At 43.0% G+C, this 17,175-nt stretch overlaps 3 protein-coding genes across 4 annotated transcripts in view; 1 reads left to right on the top strand and 2 right to left on the bottom strand.

Moving 5' to 3' along the window:
* The window catches only part of LOC133546700 (gastrula zinc finger protein XlCGF57.1-like), a 237,351-nt gene that overhangs the window by 56,741 nt on the left and 163,435 nt on the right, over nt 1–17,175 (bottom strand). The gene's annotated exons all lie outside the window — the stretch shown is intronic.
* Nucleotides 1–17,175, top strand: part of LOC133546703 (oocyte zinc finger protein XlCOF22-like) — a gene marked incomplete at its 3' end in the record, with an annotated part of 43,299 nt that overhangs the window by 21,996 nt on the left and 4,128 nt on the right. The window lies entirely within an intron of this gene.
* On the bottom strand, nt 1,696–15,206 carry LOC133546707 (zinc finger protein 25-like). 2 transcript variants are annotated; one of them, XM_061892507.1, is made up of 3 exons: nt 15,077–15,206; nt 13,253–13,475; nt 1,696–4,176 (listed from the first exon to the last, which is right to left on the bottom strand). In XM_061892507.1, the coding sequence occupies exons 2-3, from the start codon at nt 13,473–13,475 to the stop codon at nt 2,897–2,899; spliced, it is 1,503 nt and encodes a 500-aa protein (XP_061748491.1). In that variant the 5' UTR covers nt 15,077–15,206; the 3' UTR covers nt 1,696–2,896. The 2 variants fall into 2 exon arrangements, with proteins under 2 accessions (XP_061748491.1, XP_061748492.1); XM_061892508.1 differs by lacking the exon at nt 1,696–4,176 and adding an exon at nt 7,973–8,222.

The following is a 17,175-nucleotide window of genomic DNA, read 5'->3' as shown; positions in this document are numbered from 1 at the left end:
TTAATAATGTTGCGTTTATTATGCGCAGTGTACTTAAAATAATTACGACCATATCTAGGAATTGATATGACGGGAATTTTCAGATTGTCTACTTGGCGCTGCGATAAACTGAACGCATCATAATTTGCCACCTCAGTAGAACGCATGTCTAACTCTGACGAAGTCATAGACACAGTAGAAAAAACATTTTGTGAGTTGTGTATTATTCTACGAAAATTGCTATGTGTACAGGGATCATCCAGCCTGGCGCTGGCTAGCTCTAACTTAACTGACTCCATACCCAGGCTAGCAGGCTCTGTAATTGCCTGTGACCGGGCTTGCTCTAGTGCAGTTAGTCAAATGTGGCTCATTGCGAAATCTATGTTCCGAGACAAGAGGATAGCGCCTTCCTGGTTAGGGTGAAGGCCGTCTCTCCTCAGCAAGCCAGGTTTGCCCCAGAAAGAGGGCCAATTATCAATAAACGTAAATCCCTGTTGTATACAGAAGCTATCCAGCCACCTGTTAAGAGAGACTAATCTGCTATATCTCTCATCATTGCCTCTCCCAGGCAGGGGGCCAGAGACAATTACTCGATGCCTGGACATCTTTCTGGCGAGATTACAAGCCCTGGCTATGTTTCTCTTTGTAATCTCTGATTGTCTCATCCTAACGTCATTGGAGCCAACGTGTATTACTATATTCGCATAACTAGTGGTGCGGTTAGCCTGCCGTACGTGTTTACTAGACCTGTTGCGAGTTAGCTCCCTAAGATTAGCTTCAATGTCAGGTGCTCTGCCCCCGGGAATACACTTAATTGTGGCTGGTTTGCTAAGCTTTATGTTTCGGGTGATGGAGTCCCCTATAACTAAAGTGTGGTGCCCGGTAGACTGGGGTGTAGGACTAGCTAAAGGGCTAAATCTATTATGCGTCTCAACCGGTACACCGTAGCTTGTAGGCCGATTAGGGCTGCTACAAGCTGGGCTAGTTAGCTCGCTACAGCTAACGCTAGCAGATGTGTCCGCAACATCTAAAGTTACGAAATTACACTGCTCTAACTGGCGGACACGGCTCTCTAGCAAAGCCAACCTATCCATGAGTAAAGTGCACGAAGCGCAGGAAGCCATACTCACAGAAACTTTCCGTCGCCGAGTGGAGTGCCAGCTGTCTTCGGGAAGTGGTGGTCACGGTGGCGGGGGAGAAGCTTCCTTCAGACCGGCGCTGCCTTTCTCCGCTAGCCTCGTTAGCTTAGCAGCTAGCTAGCTGAGGGCGAAGTGGTGAGACAGAGATCGGGTGATTTGCAAGTTAAATTGAACTATTAAATATGTTCGATAAGTTGTAAATAAAGCTGCAAAACAGTTAAAATCACACAGATAGAACGATACTTAGCTTTTTTTTTTTTGCAACAAGAGCAGTCAGCGAGCAGTCATTCACGTTGACCCGGAACCGGGTCAACGGTAATTGTTTTCCTATATTATAGTCTCCTCACTTTATCCAGACAGTCATTAGGACAAAAGACCCTGGGAGGAATTTGCCCTTTTAAAAAGGGAAACCTATTCACTGTGGCAGGACAGCATCAAGATGAATTGATCACATTTGTGTAATCGGCTACAAGGCATTTTATTGTCATTGTACAGCACTTACCTTTGGGCTGATACTGATACTGATACTGATACTGTGTTGACCAGTTTGATGATTGAATGTCCAGTACTGTAGAAATGTGTTTGGATATGACAATCCCTTTATTCCAAGCTATCAAAATGAAATGAAAAGTAGGTTCTAGAACATTATGTATGCTGACCTTGGCTTGAATGGCACATTGTCACAGCAGTGAGACCTGACCACACACCACACCACACGCTCCAAAACTGTTTGTCCTCCATGCAATCACCCCCCAGTGTTCCCAGCTGAACACAATTAAAGGAGGCTACCATGGCAACCGCACCATAGCAACAGTCCCATCCCTGTCAACACTTCCTGGTTCTCAACAGGAAGTGGGCGGAGCAATCTGCAGAAAGGGACATTCAGCATGAACTGAAGCCAGCTATCAATCAGAGAAAACAAAATAAAAACAATATACGCAAATAAGGAAATTTGGCTCCAACAGTCAGTTTTCGTCTTTTGGTGCAGTTGACCTTGTTCTTACATTTCTCCTTCCTCCTAGAGTTCCTGTGTTGCCTTTGTGGGCGGAGTTGTGGGAAGTGCACAGCTGCCTCCGATTGACCCTGGTGCTACTTAAACAGCACATTGACAGCTGGATGGCACTCGGCGATTCTACTCCACGCCAGTTGATTACATGCTTTGAGTATTTTGCTACCTTGGCCATTCCCAGTGCCATCCATCTTGGTGTTGTTTTGTAGTGTGCACGTCTTGTAACTCCAAACCAAGTTGACTTTATTTGTGTATAGAAGTAGCTTTTGTTATTTTTTCCAAAATGCACATTTAGTCTTCTCTTTTTCGCACCATCGTTTTTTGTTTCCTACTGTTTGGATTGTTTTTGTGAGTAGATTTCCGCAGTGAAAGAAGTGTGAACAGCACTCTGACAGAAGGAGTTCCTCCAAAACGCAACACCCTTTGGCGGACAAGTATGTGATTAAATGCTATACATATAAAATGAAAGAGACAAGTGGTAGAACAAATGGATGGATGTACAGTAAAGCTCTGTGGGATGATGTACATAATTAACTTTTCCCAAACATTCCAAACGTTCCCATGTTTTCTGAAATTGATAATGTTTGAGGAATTCTAAAAAAGGGGGATAAATCATGAACAACTTTAAAAAACACTTGTCATGTGTAGTACTTGACTGAAAAAAGGTAATAATCTAAAATATCTCATCTATAAATCTTAGAAACTATGTGCTGATGTTTTTAGAAGGTCAAAGTTAAAGTCTTGACAGTTTATTTCAAATCCTGCAGTTTCATTTGCTGCTGCTGTTCTCACCAGCACACTTGTGTTTCTTACACTGGTACTTAGAAGACAATCTTTCACCACACACACTGCAACTCAACACTTTCTCTCCTGGGTGTCTTCTCATGTGTCTTTTCAAATGCTGACTTTGTAAAAAACTTTTACAACATACTGAACATGTAAAAGGTTTTTCTCCACTGTGTGTTCTCACGTGTTCTTTCAAATAGTGTCGTTGCGCAAAATATTTACTGCAGATTGAACAGGAAAAAGGTTTTTCTCCAGTGTGTATTCTCATGTGCTTTTTGAAATTTTCCCTTCGAGTAAAATCTTTACCGCAGATTGAACATGAAAAAGGTTTTTCTCCAGTGTGTGTTCTCATGTGTACTTTCAAATGTGGCCTCTGAGTAAAATCTTTACCACAGATAGAACATGAAAAAGGTTTTTTTCCAGTGTGTGTTCTCATGTGTACTTTCAAATGTGGCCTCTGAGTAAAATCTTTACCACAGATAGAACATGAAAAAGGTTTTTCTCCAGTGTGTGTTCTCATGTGTACTTTTAAATCTGGCCTCTGAGTAAAATGTTTACCGCAGTTTGAACATGAAAAAGGTTTTTCTCCAGTGTGTGTTCTCATGTGTCTTTTCAATTTACGAGGATATTTAAAAGTTTTGTGAGAGTGAGAAGATGTGAAGTGAGTGTTGTCAGTGTGACATGTCTTATCATCTTTAGAGTCTTCATCATCAGTGTCAGGAGAGTGTGACGTTGTGTCCTCACTATCTGATAGTGGAGCTAAGAGCTTGTCTGCTTGTGATCCTCCACAGTGGTCTCCATCAGCTTCTGTTGTCATGTGTTGTGTTGAGCTGCTGCTTGGAGGCTCCCCCCCTCCCCTCTCCTCACTTTCACCTTTCACCTCATCATCTTCACTCTTCACAGGGACACCAGTCACTGGGAACTCCTCCAACCATTTAGGCTGACTGATGCCCTCTTCCTCCTCTTCCTCTTTAATGTGAGGGCTCAGTGGATCCACCGCTTCCTTTTTAAAATGGGGTGTCAGTGGGTCCCCCTCTTCCTCTTTAAAATGGGTTATTAGTGGCTTCTCCTCTTCCTTTTTAAAATTGGGGGTCAATGAGTCCTCCTCTTCCTCTTTGATGTGAGTGGTCAGTGGGTCATCCTCTTCCGCTTTAAAATGGGGGATCAGTGGCTGTTTCTTTTCCTTTTTAATGTGGGAGGGCTGTGGCTCCATCCTGAAGCTCCACTTCTGTTGCTCAGGGAGAAGATGTTCTTCACAGACGTCTGCAGGCCACAAGAAGACAAACACGTTTTAGAAACATCCATCTGTGCTCAGTCACACAATGCATTCAGTACTTTTACATGCACTTAGGAAAAACAAGTTATCGTATGAACTGTCTTGAAATCTCAGTGACACACAAACACGCTGCTCTTTACAACATTATTCACAGGAAGGAAAAACAAACCAGCACAACAGGACTTTATACTATGGATAGACGGTTGATGGTTTAAAATTGATTCTGTCATATATTATTTCTTATAGAATTATTAATAGAACCGTTTTAAAACAGGCTACACAGGCTCCTAATTTAGTTGATGAAATATGCAGTAAAATATTTCATCATTTCCAGTATTATTTTCTCAAATAAAGCAACCAGATATTAACAGTAAATAAACAAGTACATTAATAATAATTGTTTCGCCAAATTAATACAATTAGAAAAGACACAATATGTTACTGCATATGTCAGCTGCCAAATTAGGAGCTTTTGTAACCCATTTTGAAATTCTTTTATTAGCAATCATATACCAAATGATATATCGTGACATATATTGTTATTAAGATATAGATTTTAAGTCATATGGCCCATACCAAACATTGTTTCCCCGAGTCATTTTGTTTGGCCCACCAAATATATTTATTTTTATATTCTTTAGATGTGTGTGTATGTTTAAAATGTGGTACTACTGTTCTACATCTTGTGAAAGTGTACATTTAAACCAATGTGGGTGGCACTGGGAGCAGGTGGGTAAAGTGTCTTGCCCAAGGACACAATGGCTCAGATGGCAGAAGCTGGGATTGAACCTGGAACCCTCAAGTTGCTGGCATGGCCGCTCTACCAACCGAGCTATACTGCCAGGCCACCTTAACAACATCAACACATTACCCACCGCCTAAACTAAAGTCTTAAAAAAACCAAAACATTTTTTGTTTTTTTGTCCTGTCCGGCTTCTCAGGCAAATCATATAGTCGATGTAGATGCCCGTATCGCATGTTCACATTTACTTTACAAAAGAGAAGTGTAGGATACTTCTCTTGTTGCCTTATTTGTATTTGACTTCATTAGACGTATTGATATTATCATTTTGTGCTAAACTAAAGTCTTAACAAGCTGGTACGCTTCGTACTGCCTCTGTCTCTGTCACTATGTCTCTGCAGCCCCCAGCATTGTCCCACCCACACAACCATCTGATTGGTTACAGGCAAAGCGGTAAGAGCCAATCAGCAGTGCGTATTCAGAGTGCATGGAATCAGGGCTCACGGCAGAGGCAGGCAGAGGAGAGACGGTGCATGTTAGCAGAAAGGTGTTCAGCAGGTGAGCATAATGCAGCGGACGATCCCCATATCATAATAAACACCTCCCAGTCAACTACTTGTAACATCACTATGAGCCCGTTGACGATCTGGAGGTATAGGCGGTAGCTCAGCTCGCTCACAGTCCTTGAGGTGAAGGCTGATTAGCTTTTAGCGTAACGTTAGCTCATTTTGCGATGTGTGCGTGCGTGCGTGTGCGTGCGTGTGTGTGTGTTACGGACAGTAAAGCCCTGTCTGTCTGAGAGAAAGACAAGCATTATTGACCGATAGTTAACATCTAAGTTATTTCACTTAACCTTTTTCTGTGTTGACGCAGCAAAAAGTCAGTGAGTCCTACTCTTCCTCTTTATTGTGAGTAGAGCTGTGACTCCTCTTTCTCTGTAAGGTAAGGGAGGCCTGTGATTCATTTTTCTCCTTAATGTGAGAGCTATCTGGCTCCTCCTTCCCTTTAATGTGGGGTTGCTTTGAATCCTCTTCCTCTTTAATCTTGGGGTACTGCAGAACCTCCATTTCCTTTTTAATACAAGGGGTTGTGACTGATTCTGCTCCATCCTTGAGGTCCGCTCTTGCTGCTCAGGGAAATGTTCTTCAATACACAAGTTAGACGAACAAATGCTTAAGAAAAGTCCAGATTTACCCAGTCACATGACACTTTGTCCTGCATATATTCTGATAATGTCTCTGAGGATTTTATCAGTCCCCACGTTGACATTCAAGATGTCAAAACCATACGGTACATCAGGGAAGCAATACAAAAACTCATGAAAAAAATAAACACAGCTGTAAAACACTTACATACAAACAAGACAGCTGCTTGTACACCCGAAAGAGAACAAAGAACAGTGTCTAAGAGGAGCATCAACATTTGCATTTAAACTGTAAAATCCTGTTTATGATTTATTTACTCTACTTATTTAAATATGAACATTTTCCTTTAGGAAACTTTTACGATTTCTGTGTTGTTGTAGCTGGTATGCTGCAATTTTTTTTTTCCCCCCCAAGATGGCGACCCTGTAGTGGCTGCTGTTGGCAGGAGCTCTGTGCTCTTGTGTCATCCTTTAGTGTTTCCCTCTTATTTTCATGTGTTTATATACATATGCATATACATATACATATACATATACATATACATATATATATATATATATATATATATATATATATATATATATATATATATATATATATATACATATATATATATTTTTTTTTTTTTGCCTTTTGGTCCGGACCCTTTGGGACTGTGTGACAAGGGGTGGTACTTTCGTGACTTCTGCGGTGCTTTTTTGTGAACTTCTGGATCTGCCTCCCGAGAGCCTTGTGGCCATGGAGACCAGCTGCTGGGTCTCTGCCACACTAGAGTCCGTTTGGAGAGACTGGAGGAGATGCAGATGAAGAGACAGGACTGTGGAGCTAGCACTGAGCGCCGGGACGGAAAAGCTTCACAGTGTCTTGGCTGAATGAGCAGGTATCGGACACCTCGGTCTCCTTGGACGTATCCTCACTCATCCATGCGGACTGGACACTGGCCGAGACTTGGTCGGCGGCCGAGGGTGGAGTCGGCTCTCTTGGTTGCTTTGTTGGGTCTGCTCCCGTCTCTGGCCATGCTCCCTTCACCCCAACAGACAATGGCGTGGGACACCGCAAAAGCCACCACAGTGTATTTGTTTCTTTTACTTTTTATTCATGTATGTATGTAGAAGTGGCTGGTTGCATCAGCTCTGCTCTTTTAATGTCCTTTGTCTTCTTTGATTTTTCCCTCTTACACACATGAAAGAGGGTTGTATGCTAGGGCTATAAGTAGTTTTTTTTCCCTTGGCCTCAGTCTGGACCCCCTCTCCAGGGGCCCAGGCTGAGACCGATTTTTAATTTTTTCTCACATTGCCCCCACTTGTTTACACGTATGTATCTCACCTTTTTTGCAAGGGGCGCCGCAAGTTGGCAGACCCGTCAGCGATCCTGTTCTGTCTCCCTGGAATGTTTGTCTGACCTTGAATGGGATTGTGCTGAAAATGTTTATTTCCCCTCAGGGATTAATAAAGTATGTCTGATTCTGATGTTTGATATCAACAAAACATAGCTAATTAGTAGAAATGAACTAGATTAAATCATCTCTCAAAGGTGTTGAGACATTGATGGACAGCGGAGAAGTAACTAAATCCAAATAAAAAAATGATTTTATTTTTTATAAGATATTTAGACTTAGACTTCCTTTTTATTGTCATTCAAAGTTGAACTTTACAGTACAAATAAGAACGCAATTTTGTTGAATTATCTCTTGGTAGTGCAGGATAAAAAAAACAATAAGGTGCAGATATACAGTTGTGATCCAAATTATTAAACCGCCACACAATTTTGGTGTTTTAGCAAGTTGGACATTTATTCCGTATTTTTTTTATAGTCATATCAAATAAAGATGTTTCAAATTGACAAATGCAACTCAAATCGTAACACTGTATTTGACAAAATACCAAAAAAGGACATTTTTCTTAATATCTCATTGACAAAATTATTCAACCCCTTGCAGATCATAACTCTTAAGAACAGAATTTGAATAAGGTCTTTTCAATCAGGTGTTGAACACACCTGTAGATGTGATTAGAACCATAACGAGCAACAATTAAAGTGATTGAAAAAGACTGACGCTCAGCTTCTTGTAGATGGTCAATGGTGTATTTGCAACATGGTGAAGTCCAGGGAGTGGTCAAAGAAGTCAAGAGAGGAGGTCATTTCTCTTCATAAGAAAGGATATGGATATAAGAAAATAGCAAAGACATTACACATTCCAAGAGACACAGTTGGGAGCATAATTGGCAAGTTTAAAGCTAAAGGCACCGTGGAAACACTACCTGGGCGTGGTAGAAAGAGGATGCTGTGTGCGTACAGTGATGAAAAACCCCCGGGTAACAACTGAGGAACTACAACAGGACATTGCAGAGGGGGGAACGCAGGTTTCGTCCCAGACAATAAGGCGCGCACTACGAGATGAAGGCCTCCATGCCAAAACTCCCAGGCGCACCCCACTTCTGACTACCAGGCACAAGAAAAATAGACTCCAGTATGCCAAAAAATCATCTGGACAAACCCCAAATGTTTTGGGAAACTGTTCTATGGAGTGATGAGACAAAAGTGGAACTCTTTGGGCCTATGAATCAACGTTATGTCTGGAGGAGAAAAAAATCAAGCTTACAAAGAGAAGAACACCATTCCTACTGTTAAGCATGGTGGGGGGTCAATCATGCTCTGGGACTGTTGCTCTGCCTCAGGTACCTGATAATCTTTTCCGTCGTCCTCACCACTCTCTGGAGAGACTTCCAGTCTGAGCCATTGCAGGCTCCAGTCCAGACAGAGATGCTGTTGGTCAGCAGGCTCTCTATAGTGCCTCTGTAGAATGTGCTGAGAATGGGGGGAGGGAGCTGTGCTCTTTACATCCGACGCAAAAAGTGCATGCGCTGCTGAGCTCTTTTTACAAGATCTCCGGTGTGTAGGGACAAGGTTATATTGTCAGTAATCTGCACCCCCAGGAACTTGGTGCTGCTTACCATCTCCACCGCTGTGCCGTTGATGATGAGTGAAGTGTGGCTGGACTGGTGCTTCCTGAAGTCAACGATGACCTCCTTGGTCTTGTCGACGTTCAGGACCAGGTTGTTGGTTCTGCACCAGTCAACCAGATGTTTCACCACCTCCCTGCGAGATGTTGAAGATGTCTGTGAGAACCCCCGCCAACTGGTCTGCACATCCCTGAAGCACCTGGCCCTTGATGTCATCAGGTCCGGGGGTTCACTTTCCTCAGGGTATTCAGGACATCTGCTGTGTCCAAGTTGAGCGGCTGCTCATCAGAGCGAGGGGTGTTTTTTCTCGCCGGAGTGATGGATGTTCTCGCCGGAGGGGTGTTAAGTGCCTCAAACCTTTCAAAGTAGTTGTTTAGGTCATTTAGGAAGCTGATACTGTTGTCACAGGGACGGGGGGCAGCTTTATAGTCCGTGATGACCTGTATGCCCTGCCACATTTGTCGAGTGTTCGTGGGGTTCTGGAAGAAGTCCTGCACTTTCTGACTGTGAGCACCTTTGCAACCTTAATGGCACGGTTCAGGTTAGCTCTGGCTGTTTTTACTGCTACCATGTCGCTAGACTTAAACGCCTTGTTCCGAGCCTTCAGCATTGCACGCAGTACCTCACTGTTCATCCATCCAGAGTTTCTCTACGGCCCGTGTGGGGATGTTCTTGATAATAATAATAATAATAATAATAATAATGGATTCGATTTATATCGCGCTTTTCTATTGTTAGATACTCAAAGCGCTCACAGAGAAGTGGGAAGCCATCATTCATTCACACCTGGTGGTGGTAAGCTACATCTGTAGCTGCCCTGGGGTAGATCAACGGAAGCGTGGCTGCCAATTTGCGCCTACGGCCCCTCCTACCACCACCAATCATTCATTCATCATTCATTCACCAGTGTGAGCGGCACCACGGGCAAGGGTGAAGTGTCCTGCCCAAGGACACAACGGCAGCGATTTGGATGTTAATAGGTGGGAAGCAAACCTGCAACCCCCCGGTTTCTGGCACGGCCGCTCTACCCACTACGCCATGCCGCCCCTAATCTGATCACACTGACATCCTCCATGCACTTCTGAATGTATGCGGACACAGACTTTGCATACTCCTCCACACATGTGTTATGATTATCGGTGACGGCTGCCTTGAACATGTCCCAGTCTGTGGTTCCGAAGCAGTCTTGTAATGCTTCCATTGCTCCCTCTGGCCAGGTCCTCACCTGCTTCACTGTAGCTTGCTTTCTGATCAGCAAGGGCTTGTATGCAGGAATTAGCATCACATATAGATGGTCTGAGGAGCCCAGGTGGGGGCGTGGTGCAGCTTTATACGCCTGTTTAATATTACTATAAACCAAGTCCAGCTTGCTTCCACCCCTGGTTGCAAAATTCACATATTGATGGAAATGAGGGAAAACTGTTTTCATGTAAGCTTGATTAAAATCCCCTGCAACGATGAAAACTTCCTCTGGATGTGTAGTTTGCAGTTCATTGATGGAGCAGCACAAAGCATTCAAAGCTTCTTTGGTGTGAGCACTGGGGGGAATGTACACTGTTGTGAAGATCATAGCACTGAATTCCCGAGGTAAATAAAATGGCCTGCATTTTATAGTTAATATTTCTACATCGGGAGAGCAGTGACATGAGACGTTCTTCCCGTTGTTGCACCAGTTGTTATTGATGTATATACAAACACCACCGCCTCGGGATTTACCAGTGAGAGTGCTGCTCCTATCCGACCCAAACATAGTTAGCTCCTCGATGCTAACTGCCTCGCCCGGGACGAATGGTTTCAGCCACGTTTCTGTGAGAAATATGGCGCAGCAGTCTCTCATCTAGATAGATAAATAGATAGATAGATAGTACTTTATTGATTCCTACAATTCCAGCAGCAGTGTATTGCATATGAATCCAGCTTCAGGTAGTCCAGTTTGTTCTCCAGTGAGCGGACATTTGAGAGCAGGATGGAAGGAAGCGGCGTTCTGTGAGGATTAGCCTTTAGCTTTGTTGTTAGCCCCGCTCGGCATCTCCGTTTCTGTTTCTGATCCCACCGCTTATGTCTCCTCTGTCTGCGGTCCCCTCTGGTACTAGGCTCCGCTGCCTCACAGGCCGCTGGATGTAGCCGGCGTAGTATTCCCAGGATAGCGAGGAGGTCCAACGTATACGCATCTTTCGGTCTAATACTGCCCGATCCATCCACATCCAAAATTGTCTGGCGGTCGTACGTTACTACGGAGTGTCCACGCTGGAAGCCAGCCATGAAATTCACAGAAATTACTGGTAGAATTGCCAAAATGTTCTATTACTACCAAGAGCCTCTGCAGCCGCAGCCGAGCAGGGCGCCGCCATCTTGAGACCAATATCTGGCTTGTATCTTCAGTAGGGATGTACATTTATAGATTTATGGATATGATACCCTAATCAATATTCCTTATCGATACCAGTATTTATCGGTACTCTTGTCGGTACTACATGTCATTTGTGGAAATAAAAAAGTGGAAAAGAGGCATTTTAAATAGCATTCCTATTTGCAGAAGAGGTTGAAGTCTTAAAGAAGTCAACTATGTGTGCAGTGCAAGGTGAAATGCAGTTATGTCATCTTCTTCTCAATAACACACACATCACACTTTTGTTGCTTCCTTATTTGTCATTATTTAAAGCTGATTGTAATGTGTAGCAGCGGCAGCTGAACTCAATGTGACAACGTGTCATAGTTACCTCAGTCAGCTGGAATTAAAAATACAAATAGTTGTGTCGTTAGTCCAGAATCTTCACGGTCCTCATGGACCACATAATTAAAGGCCTACTGAAATGAGATGTTCTTATTTAAACGGGGATAGCAGGTCCATTCTATGTGTCATACTTCATCATTTCGCGATATTGCCATATTTTTGCTGAAAGGATTTAGTAGAGAACATCCACGATAAAGTTTGCAACTTTCGGTGCTAAGAGAAAAGCCCTGACTCTACCGGAAGTCGCAGACAATGACGTCACAAGTGTGGGGGCTCCTCACATATTCACATTGATTTTAATGAGAGCCTCCAACAAAAAGTGCTATTCGGACAGGAGAAAACGACAATTTCCCCTTTAATTTGAGCGAGGATGAAAGATTTGTGGTTGAAGATATTGAAAGCGACGGACTAGAAAAAAAAAAAACGCGATTGCATTGGGACGGATTCAGATGTTTTTAGACACATTTACTAGGATAATTCTGGGAAATCCCTTATCTTTCTATTGTGTTGCTATTGTTTTAGTGAGTTAAATAGTACCTGATAGTCGGGGGTGTGTCCTACGGGTGTCTTGACGCCAATGTCTCAGAGGAGTTGACGGCAGCTTTATGGACGGCACAAGCTCAGCTTTTCTCCGGTAAGAAGCGACATTTTAACCACAATTATCTCACCGAAACCTGCTGGTTGACATTCTGTCGTGATTCATGTTCTCGTGACCGCGCTCTGATCCATAGGAAAGTTTCACCTCCGGGAATTTTAAACAAGGAATCACCGTGTGTTTGTGTGGCTAAAGGCTAAAGCTTCCCAACTCCATCTTTCTACTTTGACTTCTGCAATATTAATTGAACAAATTGCAAAAGATTCAGCAACACAGATCTCCAAAATACTGTGTAATTATGCCGTTAAAGCAGACGACTTTTAGCTGTGTGTGTGTGTGCAGCGCTCATACTTCCTAAAAACCTGTGACGTCTTGCGTAGACGTCATCGTAACACAACGTTTTTAAGACGAAACTCCCGGGAAATTTATAATTGCAATTTAGTAAACTAAAGCGGCCGTATTGGCATGTGTTGCAATGTTAATATTTCATCATTGATATATAAACTATCAGACTGCGTGGTGGCTAGTAGTGGCTTTCAGTAGACCTTTAGGAACCAGTACTAAAAAAAAAAAATGGTACTTGGTATACATCTCTTATCTTCATCACTAAACCTTTGAAATATGCTGACATATGTGCTGCTAAGGTAAATAAACAGTAGCCATATTGAATGTTTGCCTTCATTTGACCAGGTGAGGTAAGGAGGACGGCCTCTAGGTCACATGGTTACACCCCAGCAATTACACTGTTGATGATTGATGAGCATTCATATTTAAATGGTGGTGTTAAAAAGCAAACATATCTCCATCTTTAGTGATAAATGTGTCCCCCGGATGAACATGTGTCACAAACATTGTATTAGATGATATGTGGATGTTGTGCTTACTTGGACTGTGATGAAGCTGTGAGGACTCAGGTGGTTTGTCTTCATGCTCTTCAGTCTTCACAGAGACAACAGTCAGTGGAAACTTGCTGACATCAGCCTCCTCCTGCCCTACAGGACACTCTCCCTCCTGACTGATCCACACTTCCTCCTCTTCCTCTTTAATGTGGGGGGGCTGTGGATCCTCCTGCTGCTGAAGGGGACGTTCTTCTTGACGAGCGTTCATCTGTTGGACGTCCGCAAGACAACACAAACAAACTTCAGCTCAGATGTGTCAAATGTTGTTTAGTCTATCAAATATAATATTTTCCAAGTGGACTGACACCACTTTTTGATGATGTTCTTCTACACATGGAATAATCATCAGTTATTGATTATTATGAATTGTGTCATTGATCCTATTTTCTGCATTTACATTAATTATTGATTAAAAAGTAACAACTTACAGAAAACCTCCTGCTGGGGTTTTAATACCGTCATGACTGCATGAAGTCAGTCTGCACGTATAAAAGTGTCATTGTGCTGCAGCATCAAGTGACGCCAACTGGCTCCTCCCACTACCAACCTACCAGCCAACCTTGACGTGCACCTCCAAAATAGTCCCACCTCACGTCAACGGTGACCAGGACTACAGAGCTGTGGTCGGTTGGCTTTACTTTTACGCACAATATCCTCTCCTTGTTCTCCATTACCTCCCTGCTTGGCACTCAGCATCAATGGTTGTGATTGGGGGTTAAATCACCATAAATGATTCCCGGGCGCAGCACTGCTGCTGCCCACTGCTCCCCTCACCTCCCAGGGTGTGATCAAGGGGATGGGTCAAATGCAGAGGACACATTTCACCACACCTAGTGTGTGTGTGACAATCATTGCTACTTTAACTTTCTTCTGCGAAAGCAACATTTTTAACCCAACAGAAAACAAACAGAAGTGCAGCGAAGCACGTGGAACAAGTGCCAGCGAGTATATATATAAATATATACATATATGTATATATATATATATATATATATATACAAATTCATAAATGTAAACAAATATTTAGAATATTTGGGTACCTCATGTTTCGACTACATACAAAATATTGATGCAAATTCATTTTGTGTGCAGTATATTAAAGCTATTTTTAATATTTAACATTTATTTAATTAAATATTTATTTTAGTCCGACTGAATAAGCATTACTCGCTTACAATTGTGCAAATAGTGTATTCATAATAACAAACATCAGTTGATTTAATTTCCATGATATGTCCACCCAATGCAGCTGAGATAGGCTCCAACTCCCCCCCCCGCAACACCAAATAGGGACAAGTGGTAGAAAATGGATGGATGGATGTTATCAAGGTAATAGAAGTGCGTGCAAACATCATTTGTATTTATTGCTAATAAAGTTGACACCAACATAAAGCAGACCACTGCAATAATACATTATATTACACTGTCATTACAATAACAATAATATTTTTTTTCATCCTGTAAAGCATCTTTGAGTACACTGAAAAGCGCTATACCAAATAAAATGTATTATTATTATTATTATACCATGTGACTTATTCCAGACTTAAATTACAAGACGTTTGTTTCTTTCTAGTAACAAATATTCAATGATGTTAAGCGTGACTGTAATATACAACAAAAAAACAGTTAAAGTATTAAATAAGTCAATATAATTCTCATAGAGAACATATAAAATACACTCCTCCAAAAAAAAAACGCTTGCATTTGCTACAAAGGCCTGCTAGCGGGCTAAAGCTAGCACGTTAGCTTCGAACAACATATGAGGTAAATAAGATAAATAATATGAAAATATATCATGTATATTACCTCATAAGCCGCGTGTACAAGAGAGGAGTGGAATATATTCTTCCTATTGTTACACCAGCAACTCTTTTTTGTCTTCTGTGGCCGGGCGAAGGAAGTGTGCACCACTCACTATTGTCCCAGTGAAACACGTGTTTGAAGGAAGTGTGCACCACTCACTATTGTCCCAGTGAAACACGTGTTTGAAGGAAGTGTGCACCACTCACTATTGTCCCAGTGAAACACGTGTTTGAAGGAAGTGTGCACCACTCACTATTGTCCCAGTGAAACACGTGTTTGAAGGAAGTGTGCACCACTCACTATTGTCCCAGTGAAACACGCGTTTGAAGGAAGTGTGTACCACTCACTATTGTCCCAGTGAAACACGTGTTTGAAGGAAGTGTGCACCACTCATTATTGTCCCAGTGAAACGCGTGTTTGGCCAACATTTGTTCCGCGGTTGAGAACACCTCGATGACGTCACACAGAAGGAAGAACAAAACAAGATGGCGTCTGGCAGAGAATACGTTGTTTTGGTTATTATGGTTTCTAGGTCTTAATTACAACGTACATGTGCACATGTGTGTCGTTTAACAGAGTAAACGTCGTATGTATGTTTGTATGCGGATACATTAGTCTGAGTGCACTTTGACGTGCTAGCCTAGCCTGCTGGTTAGCTTAGCTTGTTAGCTGCTAACAAAGAGAGGCGGAAGTGATCGACACATCAAAGCAGAGATCCAATGTAAGTGTAAAGTGTTTTTATTGTGTGAACATGTCTACATTACAAATGATGTGAGTGTTGCTGACTCAGCGACTAACTGCTGCCGTTGAAGAAATATTTGTGATGTTAGAAAAAAAAACGATAGCAGAGTACAAGGAGGAATTTTGTCCAACAAAAGAGGAGAAGGAGCAACAACATCAACTACTGGACGCTGTTTTCAAGAAACATCAAGTTGTGTTACACATCCAGCCTTCCATCCCTCTTCTTCTGCTTATCTGAGGTCGGGTCGCGGGGGCAGCAGCCTAAGCAGGGAACCCCAGACTTTCCTCTCCCCAGCCACTTCGTCCAGCTCTTCCCGGGGGATCCCAAGGCGTTCCCAGGCCAGCCAGGAGACATAGTCTATTCCCCGTTGCCTCCTACCGGTCGGACGTGCCCTAAACACCTCCCTAGGGAGGCGTTCGGGTGGCATCCTGACCAGATGCCTGAACCACCTTATCTGGCTGTTCTCGATGTGGAGGAACAGCGGCTTTACTTTGAGTTCCTCCCGGATGACAGAGCTTCTCAGCCTATCTCTAAGGGAAAGCCCCGCCACACGGCGGAGGAAACTCATTTAGAATAGAATAGAATAGACTTAATTGTCATTATATTTGCATATAACGAGATTAAAGACTCCAACTAAAGGTGCGGTAGTGGGAACAAATATGGGTTTAAATAAATAACACAAGAGCTAATAAGGGAAAACGAACACTTGAAATAAACAGACCGCTTCGGCTGCTTGTACCCGTGATCTTATCCTTTCGGTCATAACCCAACGCTCATGACCATAGGTGAGGATGGGAACGTAGATTGACCAGTAAACTGAGAGCTTTGCCTTCCGGCTCAGCTCCTTCTTCACCACAACGGATCCATACAACGTCCGCATTACTGCAGACGCCGCACCGATCCGCCTGTCGATCTCACGATCCACTCTTCCCTCGCTTGTGAACAAGACTCCAAGGTACTTGAACTCCTCCACTTGGGGCAGGGTCTCCTCCCCAACCCGGAGATGACACCCCACCCTTTTCTGTACGAGAACCTTGAACTCGGACTTGGAGGTTCTGATTCTCATCCCAGTCGCTTCACACTCTGTTGCAAACCGATCCAGTTAGAGCTAAAGTTCCTGGCCAGATGAAGAGACCTAATCCTGCAGCCACCAAACCGGATCCCCTCAACGCCTTGACTGCGCCTAGAAATTCTGTCCATAAAAGTTATGAACAAAATAAGCGCTTTGGTGGAGTCCAACCCTCACTAGAAACGTGTCCGACTTACTGCCGGCAATGCGGACCAAGTTCTGACACTGATCATACAGGGAGCGGACCGCCACAATCAGACAGTCCGATACCCCATACTCTCTGAGCACTCC

The sequence above is a fragment of the Nerophis ophidion genome, unplaced genomic scaffold (assembly GCF_033978795.1).
Source record: "Nerophis ophidion isolate RoL-2023_Sa unplaced genomic scaffold, RoL_Noph_v1.0 HiC_scaffold_38, whole genome shotgun sequence".
NCBI lineage: Eukaryota > Metazoa > Chordata > Actinopteri > Syngnathiformes > Syngnathidae > Nerophis > Nerophis ophidion.
This window is presented reverse-complemented; position numbering and strand designations above follow the sequence as displayed.